This window comes from Excalfactoria chinensis, chromosome 5 (assembly GCF_039878825.1).
Source record: "Excalfactoria chinensis isolate bCotChi1 chromosome 5, bCotChi1.hap2, whole genome shotgun sequence".
Classification (NCBI taxonomy): Eukaryota; Metazoa; Chordata; class Aves; order Galliformes; family Phasianidae; genus Excalfactoria; species Excalfactoria chinensis.
Genome location: NC_092829.1, coordinates 51,360,140 through 51,386,632, shown reverse-complemented (window position 1 = coordinate 51,386,632; position 26,493 = coordinate 51,360,140). Strand labels below are relative to the sequence as shown.

Sequence of the window (26,493 nt, the reverse complement as noted above, 5' to 3'; positions counted from 1 at the left end):
GCTGGAGAACACAAGTTTTAAGTGCAGTGTTACTTTATACTTAATGCTTGTTAAGTAATAGTATGGGCCGAGGAAGCCAAACCTTGCAGTGAGAAATATGAAATGGTACACTTGCCATCCTTGGAGGTGTTCAAGAACCATGGAGATGTGGCACTGAGGGACATGGTCAGTGGGCATGGTAGGGATGGGCTGATGGTTGGACTTGATGATCTTAGCGATCTTTTCCAACCTTAATGATTACATGATTCTACTCTATAGTGTGTAAAAGGTAATAAGAAATAAATTAGTTGACCTGTCACTTCACCGTTGTTTAAATTCAGACGCTGTTGCAAGGTCACTTTACAAGTGTAGGCTTTTCCGTAAGCATCATCTTTCCTTTGCCTGATGTCTGTTTGCCTTCCATTCATGATTTTTAGCTGCTGGGGCAGGCATGCCTCTATATAATGATCCACGTATTGCAGTTGTATTAATTGAACTCACAGTCTGGGTAGCTAGTGTTCAGTGTGGTGGCTGTGAAGTAATGCTTCTGGAAGGTAATTGTTAGCTTCTTGTTATCAGGAATATACAGGAAAACAACAAGAAGAAAAAAACCAAACCCTACTTTTTTATTATTTTTAATTGAAGGAATTTAATTAAAATTTAACTGCTGACCCTCCAGGCTTTCTGCACTTTCATTACATACTGAATATGATTAAGACATGGGATGTTAATGCAACCTGATTTGCTCTGTCCCCTGAGAGTTTTTATATCCATCCTGAAGGAACTGGCCAAATGGGAAAGCAGCTCTGAGGTGGAGTTCTGCTGTTGGTCTCCACCGAGACTGCCTCCTGGGATGTGATTTGGTTGCATATAAATTGGTTTTCATCCTGTCTGCACATTCCTCCAAGGGATTCAACACTGTGCACTGCAGTTCTGCTTCAACCAGCCTAGGTCACTTGGCTCTGCTTCTGCTCGAGCCTGCTGTTTCTCTGTGGAGCTCCTGACCCATTACCGTGGATGCAGCAAGCACTGATGCTGGCCCAGTGGAAAGAATCCGGTATGGAGTGCGCCCAGCCCTCCTGTGAGACCTTCAGCAGCCAGAATTGGTCCCCTATTTTCATTTTTCAGTTTTGCTGTTATTTGATGGCTATTGGAGATGCACGACCAGCAGTAACAAGGCCTTAAGAGAAGCACCTTTGGGACTCACATTGAGTTGTGCCTTCAGAGCATGTGTCCTTTTCCGAAGTTCTGTTGGCTGGACTTAACCTTGATTCTGTTCCAAGTGGTGACCAATGCCATACAGCTACATATTGGACCGACAGCTCTTTGATTATCTAAAAAGGGGGAGAGAAACTATTGCCCACACTTCAATGTTCCTGGTGATAATAGACAACTCATTGTTGACGAGTATTTTCCTGCACCGTGTTATATTACATTTTCATTTCTGGCTTTAATATTTGAGTTTTAAAACCATATTAACAACTGCAGCTTTTCCTAGTGCTACTGAAGCTGGATCACTGTTAATACCTGGGGAATTTTACGTAAGAGTGAGACCTTTTACCTAATTGTTTTTGTACAAGTAGGTGGGAGGGCTTTATTCAAATATAGATAACTCTACTTAAATCATTTTGTAAGTGTTATAATTAAATAGCTCAGTGGCAGAGGGCCCAGACCTTGGAAAAGACTGAATGGAGCCTACAGTATTACATGCTATTATCTATCAGCAAACAGGTTAAGCTTGCTCAGAGGGAGTATTTTATAGGATTTTAAAGGTGCCTTGTTGAAACATGATCTTCTTTCCTTCAACAAACACTCCTCTCCCTCCTTCCCTTTCTCCTTCTAAGCTTCACAAAAGATAGGTGGAGGGACACAAAGTTAGCTGCTTGTGGAGCGCAGGGGAGCACAGAAGTGTTTCAATTCTTAAGCAGCCCATTGTGACTGGCTTTGGCTGAGATTCTCCTTTTCAGTAGCTGGCTACTGTTGGTAGATGTCCCTCCGTTCAGAGACCCCAGCACCGTTCTCCTATTCTGTGCTCATTAGCGGGTGTTGCTGTGACTGCCGGGTGGGAGAAGTTGGTCTCTGCTGTACCTGGGAGAATGAAACGATATTGCCAGGAGGTTTCTGCAAGGTGCTTGTGGGTTCATCTTTCTTTTTGTTTTCCTTCTCCAGAAATGAGACTGAAACTTGCAGGGTAGGCCGCAGCTGTTGTCCGTGTGCGAGCCTGGTTGATGGCTCAGCCACCCAGCAGTAGTGTTGTCGGAGGGAGAACCAGGCTGTTTACTGCTGTTAATCTCTTCTGCCTGAAATGGTGAAACTAATTGTAATGATAGGGCCATGATTCATGCCATCCCCTCGGTGCAGCTTACTCTTGCGCAACGCATTGCCACCTTGGGCTGCTCATTGTAGCAGTTTCGGTGCCAGCTCCGTGCCTGATCACGCCCTGACCTGCCCCAGCCGAAGGTGGTAAGCGAGCAGGGATTTACGCAGCTCCTTGGTACAGATAAGCCGAGTTAATGGCTAACTGCTGGGAGCTGCAGCTCTACCTGGCCGTGCTGCCGGTGGCGTTGGCCTTGCAATGTGGTGCGCTGGGGAGCTCCAATCCCAGCAACGGTGCAGACCCACCACCTTTGAGAGATGTAGTCTGAGCTGCTGTGTACCATTCAACTTCAGGGCAAGCAAGGTTTGTTAACGGTGATCAAAAGGTTGCTCTGCTATTACAAGCAGGTATTCGTCCCCTAAGAACAAACCCGTGTGCCCCTGCTGCCCGTGTCTGACCGTGTCTGCTGCTGGAACTTACTTCTGTGGCTCCTAATTGAGTAACAAAACCAGCTTTGCAGCAAAGCATTGGAGTAGGTGCACTCTGAACGTTCATCTCGTAGTGCTGAGTTTGGAATCGCAATACATCTTTTCATCTTTGTGTTAGAAATGCAGTTTCACTGAAAATGAGATTTAATCGGGTTTATGGATATGGGCGATGTATCTCAAATCTTCGTTATTAAGGTGCTCTGATTAGTGCTTACATCCAGAGAGTCTGCTGCCTGTATTGGAATGATAGATGCTTACACTTCAGGCTACGGGCAAAGCATTCTTCGCTAATTTTGGATCCCAAAGAAAGTTGAAATTACATAGAATTTGGACACCAGCCATGCAAGATGTCTGTGTGATTTCCATCATCTCTTTTGGTGATTGCTTGGGAAGCTTCTGAAGACTGGACCTTCCCGGCTCTAGAAACTTCAAGGCCGTTGCTTTCAGATGGATGGGATTTTGCACTTCTGTCCTAAAGAGTGCCTTGTGTTGCATGCAGAGTCCTTGACAAGGTGCTGTGTGTCCGTCTGTGAAGTGCTTTCCAGTGACAGCAGCACAAAGGAGCATCTCTCCTTAAACTCATAAAATTTATGCTGAAACAAAGAAGTAGCAAAGTATGAAGTAAGAACTGATGTTGTTTCCTGAATCGTTAGGCAGTTATTAGTTTAATTATCAAGCTGAATTGGTTTTGTGCTACTTCTTATATTGAGTAATGGTTTGCTTTAGGAGGAGATTATCTGTGATGGTTACATAGATGTGAACTGAGGTGATGGCACCAAGTTTGCCACTTACTGCTCATTTGGAAAGCAGAAAGCTGAGCAGGTCTGCATACCTATATCATGTAAGCACTTGCTGCTGGCCTGCCTCTGCTCATGGCCTGTGAGTGAAATCTGCTTGAAACTATTACCTTGAGGACGCCTATAGGTTTTGTAGGAGGAAAAAAAAAAAAAGAAGAGTCTGGTGCAGCTGGGACATGTTTCTGTTCTTGTCAGTTGCTCCAGAAGCTCTTTACTAAGTCCCAATGCACGTATTTATTTTGTTGTTGTTGTTAAATGAAGGCATTGCGGGGTGAAAATTTGCATGGTGGGTGGTCATAATCTTTAGAAAAGTTTTTTTTTCGTATGCTGTGGTTTTAGAGCGGCCTTAACCACGTGTTAAAATTGTATGCATGTGGAAGTTGGTGAATAACAGCACCATATTGATGCTAAGATGCATGGATACCCCTGTAGGTTTCTGGTCTTCTTGTTAGCAGAAAACGTTTTTTACCAACAGCTCATGGGAAAGGTTTTTGCTGAGACTGGAGTCTCAAGTTACTGCACTTTGAATGTTTAGCTTGAGTATTTTGAGCAACAGTTGCTGCAGTTTGATGCTTGAAAGCTTCTGTCTCTTATCAGGCCACCTCTGCCATTTTATTTTCCTAGAGTGTAAAAATCCCTTACTGTTCACTGACCAATCTGTGCTTCTTCTTCCACAGGGATGTCAGCATGAACAACATTACCAGGCTACCAGAGGATGCGTTCAAGAACTTTCCTTACTTGGAAGAGCTGTAAGTGTTTTTGCACGAGTTCACTTTGCTATGACATCCTGTGGCCGTGTAAAAGAGGAACATGGGTGGGGAAACAGCGTTGAGAAAAGCTGTGAACAGAGAAAGCAGTTATGCTTTAAAAATAATAATAATAATAATAATAATAATAATAATCCTCTGCATGTTTGGAAACCGGAACAGTAAATGCTACTTACAAGGGACTTTTTACAGTAATTATTTTAATCACGGCTAGAGTGATGACACATCCTAATTACAGTGTTATCCAAAGATGATACGAGAGGTGTGTAATTACCATTGTTTCCGATGGAGCTACAGTGTAGCTGTTGCATAACTTCCATAAAATATACGTTGTTTCAGTTACTGAGCAGCTTGCTCCCTTTGCTCCTGCAGGCTGCAGAGGCAGCGCTCACAAGTACATCCTGACCTGATTCAGAACCTTAGGTTCTGTGGTACAGGACTTGTTATCACTCTCCAGCTCCCATAACCCACTTCTCAGCTGTCCCTCTCTCTTCTTAGCTTTGAGTTTTACTAAGGTGGTACCTGCACTTCTGAACTTTAACACCCATACTCACATGCCCAGTGTTTTGCTGAACTGAAGCCTTCACGGTGATGCCTTTGCAGTTGAACCACTCCCTAACAGCGTAGCACTAAATGGGATTGGGTTTGAGAGCTGTTTGCAGAGTTGATGAATGAGGGGAAGGCTTTGACTTACTATTTCAGTAAGTAGTGATGAGTGATTTCTGTCTGCCTTAGTTTCCTTGTCTGTAAAGCAGGGTAATGGTTCAACTTTTGCCAGACAATGCCGAGAACCTCCTCTAATAAGCAGCAGGAAAGGCAAAAACACTTCTTTCCTCTTGCATTTTCACAGTGCCAGAGTAAGTAGTATTTAACATATCAAAGAATGTTTAAAATAGAAAACAGGGCTGTCCCCATGTTTGATTTTGCAGAGACTGGGACTGAATTCTGGGTTCAGAGATTTTGTTTTCAAGGAGTGCATCTCAGGAAAATAGCATTTCATTTCTCAAAAGGAGACAGACCCTTACTGGGTAGGGAAGCATTGTTCCAAGTTCTAAAGGAAAGGAAACTGAAGCAAAAAAGCCAGTTGTAGAGGGCAGCAGGTTAAACTGATACCCTAGCAAAATGACAGATAAAGCCTGGAATCTTTTGACTCTAGTTATCTGCTATAACTGATACATCCTTTCCATCTCAGTGGACCAAAAATGTGCCGAAGCTGATAGAGATGGCTGCAGAGAGGCTTGTCTTCCAGAAGTGGGATACAAGTGGAAGGCTTCCCTGTGTGTGTTCCTTGTGCTGCAGCTGCATTGATGGGTCCAATGCAGGTCCATTGATGGGTTCTACCTTTGCTTTGGATTTTGGTCTCTGGTCTGTCCTGACAAGTAGCAGCTACTGTTGTTAATACAGTTAAACATCTCTGCTTCCACTGAGCTTAAGTGGCTCTGGTTTGGTTCAGTGAAGTTGTGAAGTATAGGTGAATGTCTGCTGAATTGCATTTGTGATACTTTCTTTCCTGTTTACCGGTTTCTGTTTTCTTACATCTTACTTTAAGCATAGCTTAAATTTACAGTAAACTCTTCCTATACCTTGTGGAGAAATGTATGTTTACCAGGATCTCAAATGGTATATTTGTATGACTGACATGGTATACGAAAGGCTACTGCATGGCTTGAGTAATCAATTTAAAGAAAGAAAAGAAATTCGAGGCCTGGGGGAAGCTTGCTTGGCTCAGAATTTGTATTGACCAACACTCCCTGTGTGCTTTATAATATGCGCTAATGCATGTCTGTATCTTGTTTTGTTAGTCTATGTTTGTAGTGCTTTTTTCCCCCCAAAATGTTTAAGTTATATTTTACACCAAATGTTGAAACAACAACCAGTGCTGTTTTCTCAACTCCATCCCCAACTTGAGATGACTGTGGGAGCCTTCATTTGTTCCCTAGAAGTAATTAAGCAATAAAACATAACTGGTGGGTGTGCATGTTGTGTAACTTCCATAAACCCAGGGGTGTGTCAGGAGGTAAAGAAAAAAGGCAGAGCCTTCAGCCACCATCTATTGTGCTTCTAATCTAAGTACTTTCTGCTGCATGCACCTCATTGTCCCCCAAAATTCCAACATGTCATTTTGCAAGAAAAAAAGACTGGCATTAAGCTCGGAGCGACATGTGAACACCCAAAAGCTTTAAATTCATTCCTAGCTGACTTCAGAGTTAAAGGAAGTTCTGAAAATGAAAACAACCTTGCAGTAAAAATGATACTTGTCAAAGAATTGGATGTACCCAAATCAATTATAGTTACTAAGTACAGAGGAACAAAAAAAATAGTGTTTTTATCTTATGTTTAACTCCTACAAAGAGTTGGCAGGTGATGGCCTTGCTTTGGAAGGTTTGGGAAAGTAACTGCATGTTACTTCTTTTATCCATAGTCTCTCTTTACCTTGGAAATAGGAACCTCCAGAAAGATTATGAAAGAAAAGCTGTCTGCAGCTCAGAAGCTATCACAGATGTAGGGCAGTAGGAAATTGTCTGAGAGCAGAACCATAAGTTGACACTATCTACCTTCAGTTCTTCAAGTTTTCTTGTTTGAAAACCATGAAGTGAGGCCTGTGAGTTGTTAATGTTTCACAGCAGCAGCTCACTGTTTGCAGCCTGCCTCTGGGACTTGTCCACTGGCAGTGAAATGGGGAAATTTTCTTCCTTTGGTGTAAAGACTTGATAATGGTCATTTACACGCACACGAACTCTGGTTCAGGCACTTCCTAAAGAGAATGTAATAGGCTACAGTGAACTCAGACAAGAGCAGCTTACCTTCTTATCTGAAATAGCCAGCACCAGACAAGATGCACTTTGGTTTCATTCTGTTGATTCAGTTTTCTCTACAGGAGTTCAGAAATCTCTGGTTTTCAGTTTTCCTGGTTGTTTCTAGAACAAACAGTTGTACTTCCCACCGTACAACCACAATTTTCCCTCTCTGCTCACAGATGATTTTCAAACTTTCTTCCTGGATTTTGTTTACACTTGAACAGATCCAAATTTTGACTGCCAGGAACTCATAAAACTGCTTTTTCAGCACACAAACCTGGGCGTGAGTCTCAACGCCAAAGGAAGAGGGACGGAGTTAAAGCAAAGTGGTGTTGAAATCTGTGCTGAAAGCAACTTTGCCATCTAGAACTTTTCTCAAGAATTACATGCCTAAAGCAGATGAGGATCATGCAAACTAATGGGGAAGCAGTGAGTACCACCCCACCGCGAACACCAGTAACTCTATTCATCCTGGGGATGAGCTCCAGACAACTTTCTCTTTGTGCGGTCCCTTAGCCCTGCTGTTTGTCAATCCCTCCAGCCTTGGAAGAGTTAGTTACTATTGCAAAATAGTATCGCAAAATTTAATGGAGTGTAAATGGAACGCAATTAAACGTATTATGTAGGAGGTTAAGTCCTATGTAGTGCGCATATGGAGAAGATTAGATTAAAAAATGCATTAGGAGTTCTTAAATATTAGGGTTGTCGTTTCCTTTGTGCAATTTGGTAGTCTCAAAAGACTTCAGAGGATCGTTTTCCAAGTCCTGAAAGGAATGGTAGCAACTAAAAGTGAGAGGAGTAGAGTACTGGATTTGTAAAAGCTGGCTGCTTGATTTTAAAGATGCCGCATCGCTGAGGCACTGATTTGGGTGCCTTAAACTTATGCATCTGGTGCTGTTTGCAGGCACGATAGGTACCTGGAGACGTCTCCACAAGACTGGCAGATCCAATAGTGTGGAGACTGATGGCCTCCTGCAATGGCACTTGAAGGCCAGGTGGAAGTAGGCTGCCTCGTGTGATGCTGAATGGCTGTGCTCAGGGCACTGGGTGCCCCACAAAGTATTGTATTTGCAGATATGATCTGAGTTTTTGTACCATGATGATACCTGAGTACTGCTAGAAGAAACAGAGGCATTCCAGCTAATCTGCAAGCAGCATCAGCCTCTTGGGTAGTGCGCTTCTTGTGCCCCTGCTCACGAGCTTATGCATGTTGCAGCATAGTGCACTTACCATGCGTCTCTGGGATTCTTGCACTATTTATAAACGTTATAAAAATTCTCCATCTCTGTGTAACTGATACCCATCTGGAAGTAATTTGCGCGTGATTGAGACAGCAATGGTCAGAGTCAGCGAGGAGCGGACCACCAAGGGCTTTGCCACAGCAGTTAAAGACGTGTGTTCTCCAGAAAACGTGAACATAAACGTGATACAGCCCTGAACTTGGTATGGAAACTAAAAATCTTTGAAGAATTTGGCCGCAGTTTTCTAACCACACCTTAAAATATTTATAGAAAGCTGAAAGAGGAAAACATACTTCGATAAATGTAGTGTTTTTAGAAAGCAGAAACTGTTTTGCAGTGTGAATTTTTAAGTAAGACTCTTCAGCCAGGCTGCGCAATGTTCTGTTGCTTTTCTAAACTGTTTTAGTTCCTTCTAGCATATAGAATTATCTGAAGTAGTACAAGGGGTTTTGACTGTGTGATTCCTATTCACTGCACTGGTTAAATATCAGCTGGATTAATTAAACGGCTGTCTCTTAGGGAAGCCAAATTGCAGTGATTTTTTTATTCTTGGCCTGTTTTCTGTTTTGACTTGTGAAACTCGTACCACTCCAACAAAGCAAATGTCTCCCTGACTTAATGACCTTCTTACCTAGTTTTAGTTTCCACTCTCTTAATGTTTTAAAACCTTTCCTTCTTTTTTTGCCCTGCTTTGCTGGGTAGAGCTTAAACAATAAGGCATCTGCCTCCTGAAGCTGTCTTGAAGCAGGGCACTGTCACCCTCTCCATGAGGGCAGGGAAGATGCTCACTGCCCTCTGACTCTTGTAGTTTCAAAGAGTGTATTGCAAGAAAATAATCACTCCTGAAGGCACTGAGAGACCACAGTGCTCAGTGACCTTGCAGATGCATGCTATGCCAAGGTCTGTTTTGTTTCTGCTTTTGTTCATATGGCATGAAAGAATCTGTCCTTTGTGACTCTGTCTTCAGATTATTATTTTATTGAGGTTTTTATTAGTGGCTGAAAGTTGTTCCAGAGAATTAAAGCGACAATATGAAAGTTTTAATCAAAAAAAGGTTTCTCCTTTCTGAACTGCTCATTTGCTTTTTGAGAGGTGAGTAAATATCCAGAGAGAGGAGTGAGTGTGTAACTACATTCAGGAAAAGAGAGTCCAGCTGAGAACGGAATGACTGTTTAATTATACCTGTGCTGATTATAGCACTAAGAGGTCCTTCTTAAACATCTCACTCACCCTATCCCCTGAGCCAGAGTCTCTGATTGTGGCTTTTAATTGACAAAAATATGTTTTGAGAGCGTAAGGATTAATTAAAATGCATACTGGCAGTGGGAAATGAAATGTTTTTGCCATAAGGTTGTAATCAGGAAGTATCTGCAAGGGAAATGTCTAGGGTTATTTTTCCTCTTGACTGCAGCTGAAGATGACCACCTGGCTGAAATGTTGCAGCTGCTTGCTTTTGTAGTATCTATTTCAGTATGTAATTTAGATGATCCTCTTCCTTCTAATTTCTGCCTCAGCACCAAGTTGTGTTTTCCTCAAGGAGAGAGAGGGAGAGTCTGTCTTTTTTATTACATTGGTTTTGTGAATGAGACATGTCTTGGAGAGAGGCCAAGGCCACCAAGGCTGAGTTGCTAGTTTGGGATGCAGTCTTTTCTCACCTGGCTGTGGAGCATTGGGTGGAAGAAGGCTTCGTCTTTTGAAAGAGTGTTTTTTGAGGTGCCTGATGGTGTGGTTCTTCTCTCTTTCGCAAATACAGCTAAGGGGAAGCTGGAGACAGTGGGTTCGTTTTGAGTAGGAAAGTAAGGGTGAAAGGTTTTCCTGATGCCTAGCCAAGTGGTAGCTGAGGCTGTGCTGAAGCATCCTCTCGTGACACTGGCTGGTTTGGCTGGAGTCAACTGACTATGCTAGACACCATCCAGCTCCCACCGAGTGTGTGTGGGACAGGCAGGGAGCTCCCTTCAGCTGCTCGCTTGGCAGGTCAGCCAGCTGGGCCATCCCTTGATGGGATGTCAGAAATGGCTGGCGTGGGGCTGGGAGCTGATGGGCCCTCATCATCCGTCTGCCACCTCTGAATATTTGAACAGCTTTAGGAGACAGTTTCTTCAGCTGCTCCCTCCAGCCTGAATTCTAAGAGGTGAAGTTCTAATGAAGAAAATGTGAGGTGTAGGTTTCACATGTGTTAGCAAGTTGGGAGCCTAGGCTTTGACTTGACCACCTAGCATACATTAGAAACGTTTGCTGCTTTGTGTGTGCTGGAGCTTTAGAAAGTGCATCGGCGTGTCGTAGCTTGCACCATCAAATTCTAGTCAAGACAAACCTTTAGGCAAAGACTCCCAAGTAGAATTAACCGCAGTCAGCGAAGATGCTTTTAAACATCACCTACCTGGTCTGCGCGAGATGCTAAATGATGTTTAAAAACATGTTGGCCAACCAGTGTTTAATTAATGTTTTCTTATCTAGGTGAGCCCTAAATCAGTTTTATTCTGGATCAGTTTCAGTCCTGCTGATATAAATGCAATGTTTCTGTGACTTAGAAAGCTCTCCCTGTATCTAACAGTTGCATTTCTTTCCTTTCTGAGGGAATGAATTGTAGTAAGTTAAGAAAATTCCATTGTTTTAGTGTATACGTCCATGTAATACCTCTGAAATTCGTCATGGTTGTGTGCATGGATACCAAGATGTGTCAGCTTTAAGTACGTTTGAGAGGGACTGAAGCTTTTTCCTTATCTGTCATCTTCTAGTTGGTGTTCAGCAATACTTGCACATGCATGCACGCAGGAGCTGGCTCAGCTCAGCTGCCCAGAGGCTGAACTTTGCAGTATTAGGCTTCAAGACTTGTCCTACACGTCTTCCTTTATTACACTTCCTGAGCACCAGTTTGGGGTGGCCTGAAAGCATAAACTAGGCAAGAAGCTTCTGGAGGCCTAGTGGCACCTCAGAAGCTCTCAGGCTGTGGGCCTCCCTTCCCGCAGAGACCGCAGGGAACACCTGTGCTGTTCAACCCAGCTCCTCCTTTCAGCTTCTGGAACTAACTGAGCATGAGTGACAAGACAGGAGTGCAGGGAGCTCCAGGTTCCGGCCTGGAAAAGTATCGTCTGTAGCTCTGATGTTATGGTATAGTAAGAAGATGTGACTGCATCACTCTTCTACTTTCTTTCTTCCATCCTTTTGAGCAGCTGTTGATTTTGGTATATTTTTGTGGGTGTTCTGAGTTCTTACCTAATTAGCATCAGTGGATTTTATCTTTGTGCTGACAAAGTAACCCGCGCTGATGTGAAGTTCTTCTTCTGCCTCTCCTTAATAGAAGTAAAATTGTAGATGTTTCTGATAAAAAATATTTTGGGTTTCTTCAGCCTTTGGATAACCTGATTGTTAACCTTCACTTAAAGAACCATCAGGAAAATGTCTCCCATTTCTCGAAGGTTTTCATGTCTGCAAAACCTGCGTTTTGTATTTACCTGTTATACATCTGAAGTGGTTAGAAAACTGGCACCAGAATTAGTTGCCACATGTATGTAGATTTAACCCACTTCCATGTTTTGCAGCGTCAGCCCTTGCCTGAAAGTACAGTGAGTGTCAGGGCAACAGACAGACTGTGTGGACAGAGTAAAGCAGCTTCAAGGATCTGCTGGCTCAGCTGATGTTTGAATGGGTGACTTGCTGAAAATTTAGCAGTAGAACTGTGGGCAGGCATTAGGCTTCCATTTAATCAGTTTAGTTTGTCGTTTAAGACTCTGATCAGGAATGCATCTGGAAAATAAACCATTACCTTGGAGTGCAGCATAGTTTACAGAGAGCTGTATGTAAAGCTTTGGGATGAGAAGCACCTACTCAGCCTGATGGAGTTGGTGAAGTTTCAGCACTGTTTCTGTTAGAGACTTGTTTAGGTTCTTGTTGTGCCTTGGCTTACATGATTGCTCTTTTATAAAAAATGGTTGAGATTGTGTAATAATGAAACTACTGCAAGAAAAGGAGGTGGGGGTAAATGTGTTTTCCGTTACCAGAAGCAGAATAAAGTATCCATTTAGTTAAGCTAAATTAGCGTGGAGGAATTGGAGTAATCTGTAGGTTATTGATTTGCTTCACAGCAGTGCAGCAGGCTGCAGCTGACAGAGTCCCAAAGGGGCCATTTGCTTTGCACAGATAACCAAAGTGAAGTTCAGTTCGGCAGTGAGGCTCCCATTTACGAGTGTAAGCACAGCTGCTGAGAATGGGCATTGCACGTTACCGCGTGCTTGTCGGTTGTTAAGGAGTTAAAGGGTGAATATAAGATGGTTGTCTTCGGTTTTCTTTTCTCTTTGTCTTAAAAAATAATCAGACATTTTATCTGTGCTTTGCTCTTAAGGAAACCAAATTCCATTCCAGAGCGGCCACTTATCTGGAGAAGGTTGGAATAGGTTTGTGTGCGAAGCGTGAAGAACCCTGAAGAATCTGGTGGTTGGGGCAAGTATGTAAGGATGGCAGAACATTAAGTAGGTGGAAGAGGGCAAAGAAGTAAAGAACTGGCAAAAGTGCAAGAGGGGAAGCTATGGAATATTTCCCTTTAGGATGAAAAGAGGTAAAAGTTGAAGAATCAAAGGGAGGTGTTGAGGGAGCAGAGAACCAGTGGCAAATGGACTGTGAATGGATGACTACATCTTGAGTAGGAGGCTTAGGTCTCACCAGAAAGCAGCTCTGGTGGAAATAATGCATGGTCTGATTTCTTACAACACATAAGGATTGTATTCTGTGTAAGTATTTGGGTTTTCTGTTGAAGGTAAGATTACACAGTCTTTCCATGGACAAAGTACCCTATGTTTTATTACTGCAGATAAGATGGGCAGGTAGGGTTAGGAGCGTACTACCAGGGTGCAAGGAATGAAGCAAAACAAAAAAACCCCACATGAAAACAAACAAAAAGCCCACAGTAAAACTTCTCTCTCTTCCCACGTGCAAGTGTGAGCCTTTCAGAAGGACGGAAGGAAACCTATTCTTTATCAGTAACCTGAGGTTCACCACCATCTGGGATGAAAGGCAAGCAGAGAGGTTTCCAAGATGTTCATGTTGCATCTTATCAGAATGATAGGTTTTTATTGTTACAGCCAAAAATGCTTCTGTGGGACATCTTTCCTGACCTTGGAGTGACACCAGCAGTTAGCTTGGCCCAGTTAACGTGCAGTGGGGATGCCAGATTCATAATTGCAGAATTCTTAATTTCCCCAAAGAAAGAGAAGTATCTTTGCTGCTTTCAGAAGAATTATAGTGTGAGAAGCCACGCTTACTTTGTACTCTGAGAATGAGATAGGGGATGATTATTCCCCAGCCAGATTGTGTCCTGATTTCTGTAATAGCAACAAGGTGTCCTCTACATCTGAAGACTGTTTACTGTGCCACTTGAAATAATGATCAGAGTGTACTGGTGTCTTAACCAGGGATGACAGGATAGCAGAATAATTTTGTCCTCCATATGTCCTCCTCTGATGTCCAAAATAGATTTTGTCCATCTGAATTTGTCCAAATTTGCAGAAATTCGATCCCATTGAAACGCCTTTTTAAATTTTTTCTCCCCCAGTAAGAATAGAAGAGTGCAGTTCTCAGCATTACACAGTTCTAAAGAGACTGCCTAAAATAAAGCTACCTAATGTGTTTCGTTACAACTGTGATTCCACTGCTGCCCCACAAAACCTCTGAGGTAGCTCAGATGCCCTAATGCGGAATACTCACAGCCCTGGACAGAGGGCTGTCTTTGTAGATTAATCTGCTTTATAGTCCTATGCCTTTTGGAGGTAGAGCTCTAAATGAACATTGATGTCACTCGGCCATCAAGCTGTAGACTGGTGTTCAGCCCCGGTCTCTTAAATTGTTTCGTCTCAAAAGGAAGGAAAGGATGGATTCTCAGCTTAAAGGTAAGGCTGCCTCCAGGTGTCACTTCATAGCAGTTTGGATTTATTTCTGTGGCAAGGAAGCACCCAGGACTGGGCCCAAGCAGCATAGTGAGGCCCCACAATGCCCAATGATGACATCTGTCAGTGCCACATCTCTGTATTTCTAGAATACCTTGTTATTTGCTCTTTTTCTCTCTTGAAAACACAGCTGGCTATGTGAGGAGAAGCCCAGCTCTGCTGCGCACGGCTGCAGCAAAGGCAGGCACGTTGCACAAACCAGCCCATTGTCTTTGCCTGCTGGAAAGCTGCACCTCAAGCTGCTAAGGAGCAGCCACGCTCCCCAAGGCTAGGACACAAATGATAAATGTCTATTTGGCAAACTGATTAGTGAAGCGTTTGCACACTTGGCTAGTTGTATCCTGTTTCCTGGAAGGCTGCCAGGTTTAGGAGAAACGGAAATGTAATGGATTGCAGGGTTTGGGTTTTTTTTTTTGGGGGGGGGGTGGGGGGAGGTTCTCTGTTGGTTGGTTGCAAAAGGCTGAATAAACAGGAGTTGCCTTGAGGAAGGCTAAGTCTTGCTGTTTGAAGTCACGCAAGCCTTGCTCTGGCTCCACCGTATTTAGTTTCCAGCGCACTGTAAATTGTGTTAGTGGCACTGAGTGAGCGACGCTCCGTAGGGCTTGGGGGAGGTTATCCGACTGGCTTTAGTTTAGCTTTTTAAAACAAATCATAATCCTGGGTCTCTCTGGGGAAAGGAAGAAGTTACAGTGTATGCCTGATAAGTCGCACGCCAACTCCTTTCACTGGGAAGCCCGGCTGAGCTGGAGCTGCTGGGCAGAAGTTGATCAGCGCTGCTGCTTATGGAAGTGGGCACTAGGCAGTGGGAACTGACTGTGGTTTAAGAGCCAGAGTAGTTCTGTGCTGAAGCCTCAGCTGGGTTATTCTTGATTTAAGGGTTTCTGTGTCGATGTTTTGAATACCATGTTCTGCAGGTCCCTAAGAAAACGCTGGTGTGGAGAACCAGCTCTTTGGTTTCTTTCTGTGTGATTGATGGGAACCGTAGTCTAAAATCAAACTGTTCTGTAGAGGGTGAGCAGTCCTCCTTTAATAAATAAAATCTTCCACCTTTGACAAATGGATTTGATAAACAGAGCTATCGTGTTTTCTATTAGGCAGCATTTTATTAAGTCATTAATTGTGCTACGAGCGGATCTGTGTTGGAATCATGTGCTTCAGGCGATCTCTGTTAGGTAGTTAGAAGTAGAGAGCATGATGGAAATGTGTTAATGTTGCTTTGTGCTGGCAAGCTTGACACTTCAGATGTTACGAGTTTGTTCTTTTCCTTTTAGAAATATTATGTTCCCCTTAGTGTAGCTGGCTCACTTCAGCTCCCTGTAACAACACTGGTGTATTTTGATATCCCATAAAGCACAAATACTGATTTTTAATTATTAACACTGCGTCGTACGTAGTATTTCCACCAGATGATTTCATTTTACGACCTCTTCCAGCGCTGATTTTGCTTAGCTTGGATGTGAAACCAAGTCCGAAAGCAGATCCTTTGGCTGAAATGATGGCATCTATTGGCAGCCATCATCAACAGGTGTTCTGCATTATTGTCTTCTACCCCTAAAAAAGAAAAGAACCTCGTGTCGCAGCACTGAGAGCTCAGCAAAGGTTGAACCACACTGTGTCTGCTGCTCAGGGCATGGGTGAAATGTTGGAGAGCAAGGAGCGGGGGCTGGGTGGAGCTGTTGGAAAGCAGCCGTTGGGGCTGATGTTTCTGCTTTCCTCCTTTGTCTTCTGCAGTGCCTCCTGGATTTATGACTTCCAATATCGCAGTTGTTTTCGCAGTTTACTTGGTGCTGATCAGCAGTCTGAGTTTGAAAGTGGCCCCATTTTGAGACAACACAAATACGGCTGAGGGTTCTGTTTCCTTCCTCTCTTTTTCCCTTCCCTCAGCACTGATTTCTTTCCCAAAAAATATGTCCAAAAATCTAGCAAAAAAAGGTGAAAAGTGATGAAGATGATGTCTTGGTAACATAGGCAGGCTTTCTGTTGCTTCTCAACACCATTAAACATTCCACCTCCACGTGGTGCATGCCCTTGTGTTTCAGACTTTATTACAAACCTTTCCCTGCCTCTCTTCAGCATCGAGCTGGTCTTCCTTCACTGAATGGCTTCAGAGAAACTGCTGCATAGATTAAAAACACATGGATGTCAGAGCATGCATTGCACCAAAGCAGTGCCGAAAGCCTGAGGGTCACGTTGATAGTGGGAAGTACGTTTTTCAAACCTAGTGCCATAAGAAGATTCTTCATCTTTCTGTAGTTATGCTGTGTTGTTTCTTGGGTTTATTTTATTTTTTTTCCTAGCATGTTTGCAAAAGTTTATCCCTGAGGTTTGAGTGAATTCTGGTTGTGAAAGATACATAAAGACCGAACTACCTGACCAAACATACGGCATACTTGGGTTCAAAGTACCTACTTGTTTGCATTGCTGATTTCTCATGTTATAAGATTGTAGAAGTGCTGCATTTAATGATTGAAATTATTATTACAATTTTTTTCCAGGCGGCTGGCTGGCAATGACCTTTCTTTTATCCATCCGAAGGCCTTGTCTGGGTTGAAAGAACTCAAAGTTCTGTAAGTAATTGGGTTTTAGAGCTTCGTATGCCTTCTTACTGCACAGTCAGCCTATTTACTGACGGGTTGGATAGAGATTTCTTTTCTTTGCTAAAACAATATTGTGGCCCCCCCCAGAAATATGCATATTGCTCTTACTTTTTCTCTAACAGCCTGAACTGTAATTACTGCATTGAATGGGAGCACTTGCTTTTCTTTATGAAGTATAGGTTGTAGCGTTAGAGTCTTAAGAATGAAGAGCTCGCTCTTATTCTCAGCCCCTCGTTCTATTCCATCAGGTGCTCAGACTGTCTGGTACTTGAACAATACTGGTTGACTTTTGCATTGTCCACTAAGTGTGATAGAAATCATTTGGATAGTTTGATGTTGCTTTAAGTGAAAATGACTTTAATATTAGAAAGGAAAGTTCTTACTGAAAATAAAAAGCTTGAATTGAGTGCCCCGTTTCTCATATCTGTTTTTCCTTCTAAGCTTAGAACTTTTGCTTCAACTGCTTCTCCATTGCTAAGGATAAAAGGTTTTCTGCTGTAGCATTTAAGCTGCTGGAAATATTTCCAATTGCTGGGAGGGTAATAGATAGTTAATTAAATAAATATTTGAATAACCTAATGAAGAGGGACTCTGAAGTTGTGAAGAGGAAGGGTAAACACAGCATAAGTGAGGAAACTACTGATCTGCCCTGGTGTTTTGGGAACAAAATGCCCAGTGTCAAGGCCTTCAAACGTCTTTCCATTGGGACACTCAGCTCTGGAGGAGCCTGAAATTCTAGCAGTTCTTGAAAAATTAGTTATTAATTAGCAGTTAACTTACATGTCCAACAGCAGTTACCCTAATATGCATCCAGACCTAATCGTACTTAATAACGTGTGAGATCTCAGTTATTTGCATTCGCTTTACATAAAGCACTCGTAATGGTACGTTGTCCCACAAGAGAGTTGGTAAAAATACAGCATAACTGAACTCTGTGTGGCTCTGGTTTCTTTCTGTATCTTTTTGCTGCTGTGCTCAGAGGCGCATGGCTGTGAAAGTACTTTGTAAGTTGGATTCTTAATGCTTTGTGCTGTGGTGCAGTTTCAAGAAAAATTAGAGGTTTGTGTATTTTGTAGCACATATAGGATGATTTCACAAGAAAATGAATGTGATGATGCCACGTTCTCTTGCATGGGTTAGAAATGGACTGTGGGGTATTCTATATAAGTGTTTTTGTCAAAGTACTATACTGACACACTGGGCATTTTTACAGAACCCTACAGAACAACCAGCTGAAGACTGTACCTAACGAAGCCATCAGGGGGTTGAGCGGTTTGCAGTCCTTGTAAGTTTTCTCACTTTGCTTTTATTGTCCAAACCACGTACAAGTTTGCTTTGTTTTTTAAAGTTCTGTAGTTTGAGCAGTAATGGACCCAGAGTTTCTGATCTTGTGGTTTCAACTGGGGCAAAGGTTTTCTAATGAAGCTGACAAGGAATTGTACTCACTGTCCTTGGGGGTGACTTTAAACTCTTTCAAAACCCAAACCCAGGCACGGGGTTGCCGTATGAATGTAGAGGTGGGAAAGTATTTATCATTCTTATACATGTCCTTAGGTGTTTGAAGCCATTATAAAACATTGTGCAAAAATGAATCATTCCTGAGTCTTTTGTATCTGGAGGAGGAAAAAGGGTTTCTGGGAAGGAGTTGCTGCTTGAGACATGTATGGTATTGGGTTTACTGGAGGGTGTTGAAATCGCATAGACAGTTAGGAGCACTCAGCCATTATTGCTAGTTGCTCATAAGGTATTTCATATGTGCTTACACTATCTCCTGGCTTACTGTATTTCATGGAGCAACTTAATAAGACCTTAATAGTTAGTCACAGCTCTCTAGGTGGTAGCTGCTTGTTTCCATGATGAAGGAGCAGAAGGATTTCAAATTTTTTCTTCCTTTCTGCTAACATACAGAGGGAAGGCAAGTTATCTGTTCCCTCTGTGCCAAAACTCAAGTTTCTAACTAAGATCCTGTCTCTTTGCATTGCAACAGGTTATGGAATAATTGTGCAACTCTTGCAAAGGTGCTTTTTGGAGACAGCAGTAGTTTGATGCGATCAGATTTGGGGATTCAAATGCAGGAATGTGGGCTTCCACTTGCAGTAATTCTGCAGATTTCCTTGATGTTCATCTTGTTTTACTGCGTGTTGGTCTGAGGGCTGCAGTCTGCTTTGGGCAGAGGTTGCAATAAAGCCCCTCCAGATTAATTAAGATGACAAGTGTAAAGGTTAAGCCAGCATCTTGTTCTTTCTCTGTCTTTGATAGATTTGGATACGATTAGAAGCAGGGTGTCTAAAAAAGTTAAGAGTTGTTGGGGGGAAAAAAAAAAGCCATTGAATGATCACTCAGTGTTGCGTAGTATCACCAGTAAAATTGTCTGATACAATGTCATTGTGTTAGTGAAACATAGCGGTGGCAATGGGGAAGGGTGGTTCAGGTTGGATGTTAGGAAATACTACTTCTTCAAGTCGGGGACTGGCTGTGCCCATAGTGGAGTCGGCATCCCTGGAGATGTTCAAGAAACATTCAGATGCTGTACTGAGGAACATGGCTTAGTTGGGAATATTGATGGGAAGCGGATGGCTGGACTGGATGATCTTAGAGGTCTTTTGCAACCTTGATGATTCTGTAAAGTTTGCTGTTCTGGGAGCTCATTATTCACAGACAAATGATAAACTGTAGAAAGAGCGGTAGAGTGAAAAAGGAGGAAATTGCATCAATAAGTAGCAAGCTACTTGATTATTCTTTTTCTGAGAAAGAACAGATTGAATTTTCAGAATTACTGTGAGAGATACAGTGGGCAAACCCAGCCTGGAAGTCATCAAAAATCAGTGTCAGAAGATAAGAGATTTTTCTTCTGTTGCGGATCCTGCTTTGGGTCGGCTCCCACTCTGTCCCTAAGAGGATAGCTGTCTGCACTACTGGATCACCACTCTTTGTTACAATTGGTAGCCGTTTGAGGATAATTTTTCTTCTAGAGATGAGTGTCATGAGAAACCTAAAGCATTTGTATTATTACCGTCATTTTCTTACTTCTCTTGTAAAAATTACAGCGTAGCTCTTTAGTTCCCCCCTACTAATGCAGAGAGCAGCATCTGGCAAGGGAATGTTGGTCTGTCCTCTGAATTGGAGTAATCGTGGAAAAATAAATGCCAGCATGCTGCTTTATTGGTTTAAGGGGGAAAAAAAAAGACAAAGAAAAACACAGTCTTCTTGAAAGAATGTGTCAAAATGGATTTAAGAATCCTGAGCTGCACTGACTTCATAAAACAAATAACTCACTGCAGAGTATATGCTCCTTCTATCTTGTTAATGCATAATCCCAATCCAAAACTTGCAAGTTCCAACATCGTCGAACTGACTCTCTTTTGGCAGTTGCCCAGTTTGCTCTAAAGTAGGCTTTAGGGGGATTTTTTCTTGGTGAAGACACAAATTACTCGTTTGTAAAGCTTTATAGCATATTGATGATAGCTTGGTTTGCAGCTCCTGTAGCACTGCCTCATTTCTTTCTTGATGTGCACAAGTCCTAGCTGCGTAGGAAGGCAGCCGCCTCGCTCTATGTGTGAATGAGCCCAGTAAACATACCTGGGTTGGGAAAAAAGAAGATGGTTACAGGAGCTTCGTGATTTCTGGTGTTTGTGTTATAGCTGGAGAGTAGCCAGTGTGGTTCAGAATACTAAATGACAGCTCTTTATTTTCTGTGTATATTGGATATCTTCCCAGCTCTGGCCTCCTGAGGAGAGCTAGAATGGAGTTATTCTTTGTGAAAGTGGGGTTTACTAAAAGGAGGAGTTCTGGTGAGCGGAAACGCACTTTGTATTGCCTCAGAGTAGTTTATCGGGCAGGATTTGTGATGAAGTGGCATGCTGCGTTCTTTCAGTCTGGAGATGGAGTTCCTGAGGTGTATGGCAATACAAAGCTACATGGAGAGCCAGAGGTGGCAAAGCGGTGTGCTCCTGAGGTGAGGTGTGCAAGTCCTGAAAGGAGCAGGAGGTGAAGGCAGAGGGATGGACCCTTGTTTCAGTGCCGTGGCATAAGGTGCTCTTCAATTCTGATAGCTCTGTTTTTTTTGTAATGCTGCTTATTCTGGGATTTATTTCCAGAGGTTTGTACAACAGCTCGTTAAGATACAGCTCTTCTGTGATCGCTCTCGCTCACTTCACCCCGGTGAGTTTTTCAGTCATAGCACAGAATATTCTGAGCGTGATGGATACTGGAACTATTGCATTACAAACTAAACAAAAGTTTCAGGTCATTTAATGGAATCATAGAATTCCATTCCAAACAGTTGGAAGAATTGGAAGAGACGCCTGGAGGGCCATGTGGTCCAACTACCCTGCAGTGACCAGGGATATCACAGCTGGATCAGGTTGCCCAGGGCCTCATCCAGCCTTGAAAGTCTCCAGGGACAGGGGAATGCCGCTCCTTGGAAGGATTCCTTATTTGTGTGTATACCTGTATATACAACAAGCAACAATGAAAACACAAATCCCTTCTGGAAACATTGCACTAGTAGGGTAATTGAAACACGTGGCTTCACGTGGTAGTTCACATGGATGACAGCAGTTTTAGTAACCTGGAACACAAGTGCAGCGATGGGTGTTAGAGCGGCCTTTGAGAGGACCGTACCAACACTTATCTTAAAGCAAAAATGCGTGGTGCTGTCCATTCATTTCTTAAAAACAAAACAAAATGGAATGGCTTCTCTTGATAATTTATGATGTTTCTGGATTACCAGATTTTGAAGGACAGGGGTATCTGTAAGGTTCATCTTTGCTGAGAGACTGTAGGTGATACTAGGCGATAACTAGGAGTCAGGAGGCACTGTCCTGTCTCAGATGTAGCATTCTCCTTCATATCATTTTTCAGTTAATCAACTTCTAGTGGACCTTATCTGGAGATTTTCCATGTTTCTGCTTTGCTGTTACTAAGGTGATTGAAAGGGCCTACGAGCAAGCTGGTTTTAAGCTGAAGAGTGCAACTCTCAGCACCCATCAGCACTATCAGAACGGGGAAGGGGGAAACTTGCGTGTGTTTTACATTGGTTTTGCAGGGAGAAAACAAATTTTGCTGAACGTGATTGCTTTTATTTTCCTTCACACAGCACTGTGAGTGAAGATCAGCTGAATCCTCTGTGTTATTTGCAGCAAACTTTGTGTTCTCCCTGATTAGTTCCACCTTAAGCATTCCAGTGGGAGAAATGTATGTGCTGGCAAATCAGCACTAGCAATGGCAATAGCTTTGGCATGGATCATTTGTTTCTGAGAGCTGCTGTAAATTTGTCTTGGAAGGAAGCAATTCTTCATACTGCTGTTTGTAATAGGTAAGGTGCAGAGAGCAGCTGCTTTGTGCAGTGAGCAAATGAGCTAAGTGTGGTAAAGTGCCCCTGTTAACATGGTAGGCTTATTGCCTTACATTGTAGCAGAATTTCCTATGGATCATGCTTATCAGTACTCAACTTCAAAACCTAAAAATCTACTTCAGAGTTATTTGAGTGATCTCTTTGTGGTGGTTGAAGGAGCACTTTAAAGAGCAAAGTTCTTTAATAATTGCCATTGAGCAGAAGTGGTGCTGCATGACAGTCAGGAGTGATTTTCCTTTTATTAACATCGATGTTAGGCTTTTGCCAGTAGTACAAGGCAGTTACAATTTCTGAGTGGCTGAAACGTGGGTGCTGCACATGTGGGTGCAAATGAGAGCTGGCATGGCCGACAGCACCTGCTTGGGAACGATTGTGCTCCGCACACACTGCCGTGTCCCTGTCAGGCCTGGTTTGAATTGTAGAATCACAGAACAATTTGGGTTGGAAGGGACCTTTAAGACCATCTCATTCCAACCCCTGCCATAGGCAGGGATACCTCCCTCTAGACCAGGTTGCTTGCAGCACCATTCAGCCTGGCCTTTCCTGCCCACATATACACACAAATGTGTGTTGGTTAGACTTTGGAACTTACCTTCATTCCAATCAAGGTAAGATGTTAGCTTTACAGTTTCCTTAAAGCAAGGTAAATAGTTGGTAGATCTTTAATTTGCTCTGTTCTTTATCTGCTTAAACAATGCACTGAGCGTTCACCGGAGAGCTTCTGAATGTAACAGCTTCTGTCATGTTCCTGCTCTTTCTTCTTGCGTAGTTAGAGTTTATGCGAGGAGAGGACCCAGCAGGTAATAAAAGTAAAGATGACAGCTCAGCAAGTAAACTCTGAATTTATAGACTAAAATGGGAAGGTCTCTCGCAAGCCAGTGCCTAGAGGGAAGCTGGAATTGGAGTCGCTTCTGAAAGATGAAGGAATTTAAGTATATGCTGCAAGCTCTAGTTTAAAGAACATAGTCTTATCTTTAACGCTTTAATGGAAGAGGACAGACTTTGCTAAAGTTCAGTCCGAACAGCAAAGAATATTTCGTGTACTTTGTTAACTATTAGCGCTAGTGATGCCTTTCTTGTGTCAGCTGAGAGGAACGTGGTGGTGCTGAGTTATGCTGCTTTGCAGTTGTAAGATGTTCCAGTTGTGCTTTTCCCTTGTTCCATGAAGTACACCGTTCCGCACCTTTCGCGTTAAATGGAAGCACTGCAGCTGTGATTTTCACAGTGAACGTCGTGTAGATAAGCTTCACCTGGAAGAAAACAAATCAATAATAATTATGGCGTGTCCAATTTGCACTAAGAGGCGTGAAGGAATGCAAAAAATATGAATGAGACAAAAATGGCTGAATTAGTTAGAGGTACGTCTTGAGGTCTGATAACTGGTAACTGGTATCAAGCAGCAATAAATTACTGTTGTGTGTAATCCTGGTAGTGCCCAGTACAGTTCTTTTGATGTTATTGTGTCTGTAAATCACAGGTTTTCACTTCAAATCTGCGCTCTGTCTCTCTGCAAACCTCTGTTGTGATGTCTGCTGGCCTTGGGGAAGGTGGGGACAGCACAGCCATATACAGAGCCAGAGCCTGGGCTGTGCCAATGAGGACTCAGTGATGCAAGCAATTGCAGGATGCTTAGCTTTGGCTTTAGGATTTGGTATCCCTAATTGCTTTCACCTCTGTTCAGACATTGTGCTTGTTTAGCTGCCAAGAAGTCATGGAGAGCAAGAAGAATGCCCTTTTCAGGTTTCTTTTTTGTCTGTTGGTTTACTTCAATTTGTTTTTCTTCTTTTTCTTCTCCCCCCCCCCCCCACCCCCCCCCCAAATCTGCATGAGTAAGTGGAATTTAGGAAGGAGCACAATGAAAGTGCAACCATAGGCATAGGCAAGTAGTCGCAAGGACTGAGAGCACTGCCTGCCTCTCAAGGTACGTTGCTTCTCTTGGAATGAAGAAGAGTTGAAGACTCAGATATGTTTATTCCACTGGAAAATCATTCTTTTGATCTTCATGGAGGTGTGTGAATTTAGGAGGGAGAAGAAAGACAGGTAATTTCTAGTTGTTGTTGTTGTTTTGTTTTATTTTTTTACTGCAGCGGAGCCCCAGGCCTTTTTTCCTCTACCCTTTCCCCCTCCTTTTTTTTTTTTATTATTATCACCAGACATTTAATTTCTCTGAAATATTCCAGCCTTGATGCAGGCTAAAAGCATTCAAACACAATAGTGTACACACCTGTCAGACCATGGGGCAACTGATAAAGGGATGCCAGTATATGAACCGTAGGAATGAGCTCTTTGAAGTGTAGCTTTAGAGTTAATGGCACCTCACTCATCTTAGGAAAGAGCCTTTTGGCTGCAATTTTGTAAATTCCTACTTATATTGGCGTATTTGCTGCTTGATTTCATCCACTTCTCGACTTTTTGTTATATGGAAATTCTGGTGTTGACGTTTCCCCGTAATTACTGGAAATATTCAATATATGCCATATGCATTGCAAAGCAAGACCCTCTTCCACAGCCTAGGGGACTTTAGGTGGAGATTTCTTGAAATGCTGTGATTGTGCTTTTCTTATTCCTCTGAATTTGCCATATATTTTAAATTTCAGGGGGGAGAATAATTAGGCTAATGCTGACCACTGTGGTAAACCCAGCATTTTAACGTTGTAATTGTTCAAGGTTGATTTTGGTTCAGAAAGATGTTCCCTTACAGGTATGTACAGGGCTGAAATGAGATGTCTCAGGTGGCTGCAGGTGTCTCCCCTCTGCTGACCCCCCTCCCCCCCCAGCTTCCCAGTACAGCCTACTGGGACAGACTGGCTCCCGTCCTCTGCTCCTGGGTGCGATGCAGGAGGTGGAGCCCAGAAGCCTCCTTGCTGACATGGGGACAAATGTGGAGCAGTCACCTGCTCTGTGCTGCGAGCCCTGGCAGGGACTGGGCAGATGGCTGCAGGCAGAGGCTTCTTAAACTGATCCAGCTAGATTTTCAAGAGCATGTCTGATCATGGCTTGAGGAGTGCACCGAGTGCTTAATATAACTCAACCTGTGCTGTGCTGATCTGTATCACAGTGAGCATCGATGTTAATGGAGTGGATGTGAGTCTGTCTCCCCAGACAGCAGTGTACACACCATGACTGGTATGCAGTCACTTCAAACCAGTTATACAAGGTGTTTTCTTCCGTGCTGGCTGTGAATCCTCCATCTTTCAGAGTGGTGCTGATCCAGAGAGTGCAGCATCTAGGGCAGAGGACAGGCAAACACAGCGTGTTGCTCTCAGCCCTACAGACTCAGCTCTGCTACCACTTTCTCTTTTTTGTCACCTTGTGGGCTGTCCCTCACCTTCCGTGCCCTCCCTTGATAAAGAACAGCCCTTCAGTAATGCTTTTTGCTTCTTCTTGTGCCATCCCTCGCAGCTGCCCATTTATCAGGCTTCTGCCTGCATATATACGGGCTGAAGCCTTCATTCTGGTTGTTTTTCTGTTTGTGTTCCTGGCACATCTGACTATGCAGCGCAGTGCTGGCAAACCTGAACCTCCTGACAGCTGTGATTGCCAGTGATGCTCCCCAAGTCCTGGTGCTGCTGCTGTAGAAAGATGAAAAAAAAACCATATTCATAGAACCATAAAGGTTATATCTATAAGCCAGGCATTGCATCTGTCCATTCCTTTGGATGGGGGCTCTAAGCAGGACACCACAAGTAAAACAAGCACCTCATGTCACTGGGATATCACGTCTGGGCCTTAGCTAAGGATACACATTTCACCTCCATGGTTTCCAGGTGTGGAATTATTTTTTCTTTGGATGTTTGAAATATAGAGAAGCTGTGAAACCCAGTAGCAGAGGTGAGCCGGTATTGTAGCAGAATTGTCTTGTATGGTTTGCAGTTCTTTGGATAAAAAAGACTGGAAAGTCATTGCTACTGCTAATATTTGAGATCAGAGTGAATTTGGGGAAAAATCCAATGGCAAATCCAATACTACGCAACACTGACCAGTGCTAGGGTTCTGTTTTCCATTTCTTGTAGAGCGTGATAGAAAGGTCTCATATTTAACCGACAGCATACAGTGTTTTATATGGCAATGTGATTTTTTTTAACTCTGACTTTGTTCAGACTCTGCTTTTAGTAATCCTATTTTCTAAGGTAGTTGCTTAAGGTGTACAGAAGTACCCAGACCAATACATAGCAGTATATGATGCTATTGACACGATAGCTATAGGGATAGTT

The 26,493-nt window shown here is 43.0% G+C and overlaps 1 protein-coding gene across 1 annotated transcript in view; it reads left to right on the top strand.

The window, feature by feature from the left end:
• The window catches only part of LGR4 (leucine rich repeat containing G protein-coupled receptor 4), a 58,160-nt gene that overhangs the window by 16,659 nt on the left and 15,008 nt on the right, over positions 1 to 26,493 (top strand). The window contains exons 2-4 of the mRNA XM_072338865.1: positions 4,259 to 4,330; positions 16,822 to 16,893; positions 18,137 to 18,208. Of these exons, the coding sequence (XP_072194966.1) occupies positions 4,259 to 4,330; positions 16,822 to 16,893; positions 18,137 to 18,208 (216 nt within the window). The remainder of the gene's footprint in view (positions 1 to 4,258; positions 4,331 to 16,821; positions 16,894 to 18,136; positions 18,209 to 26,493) is intronic.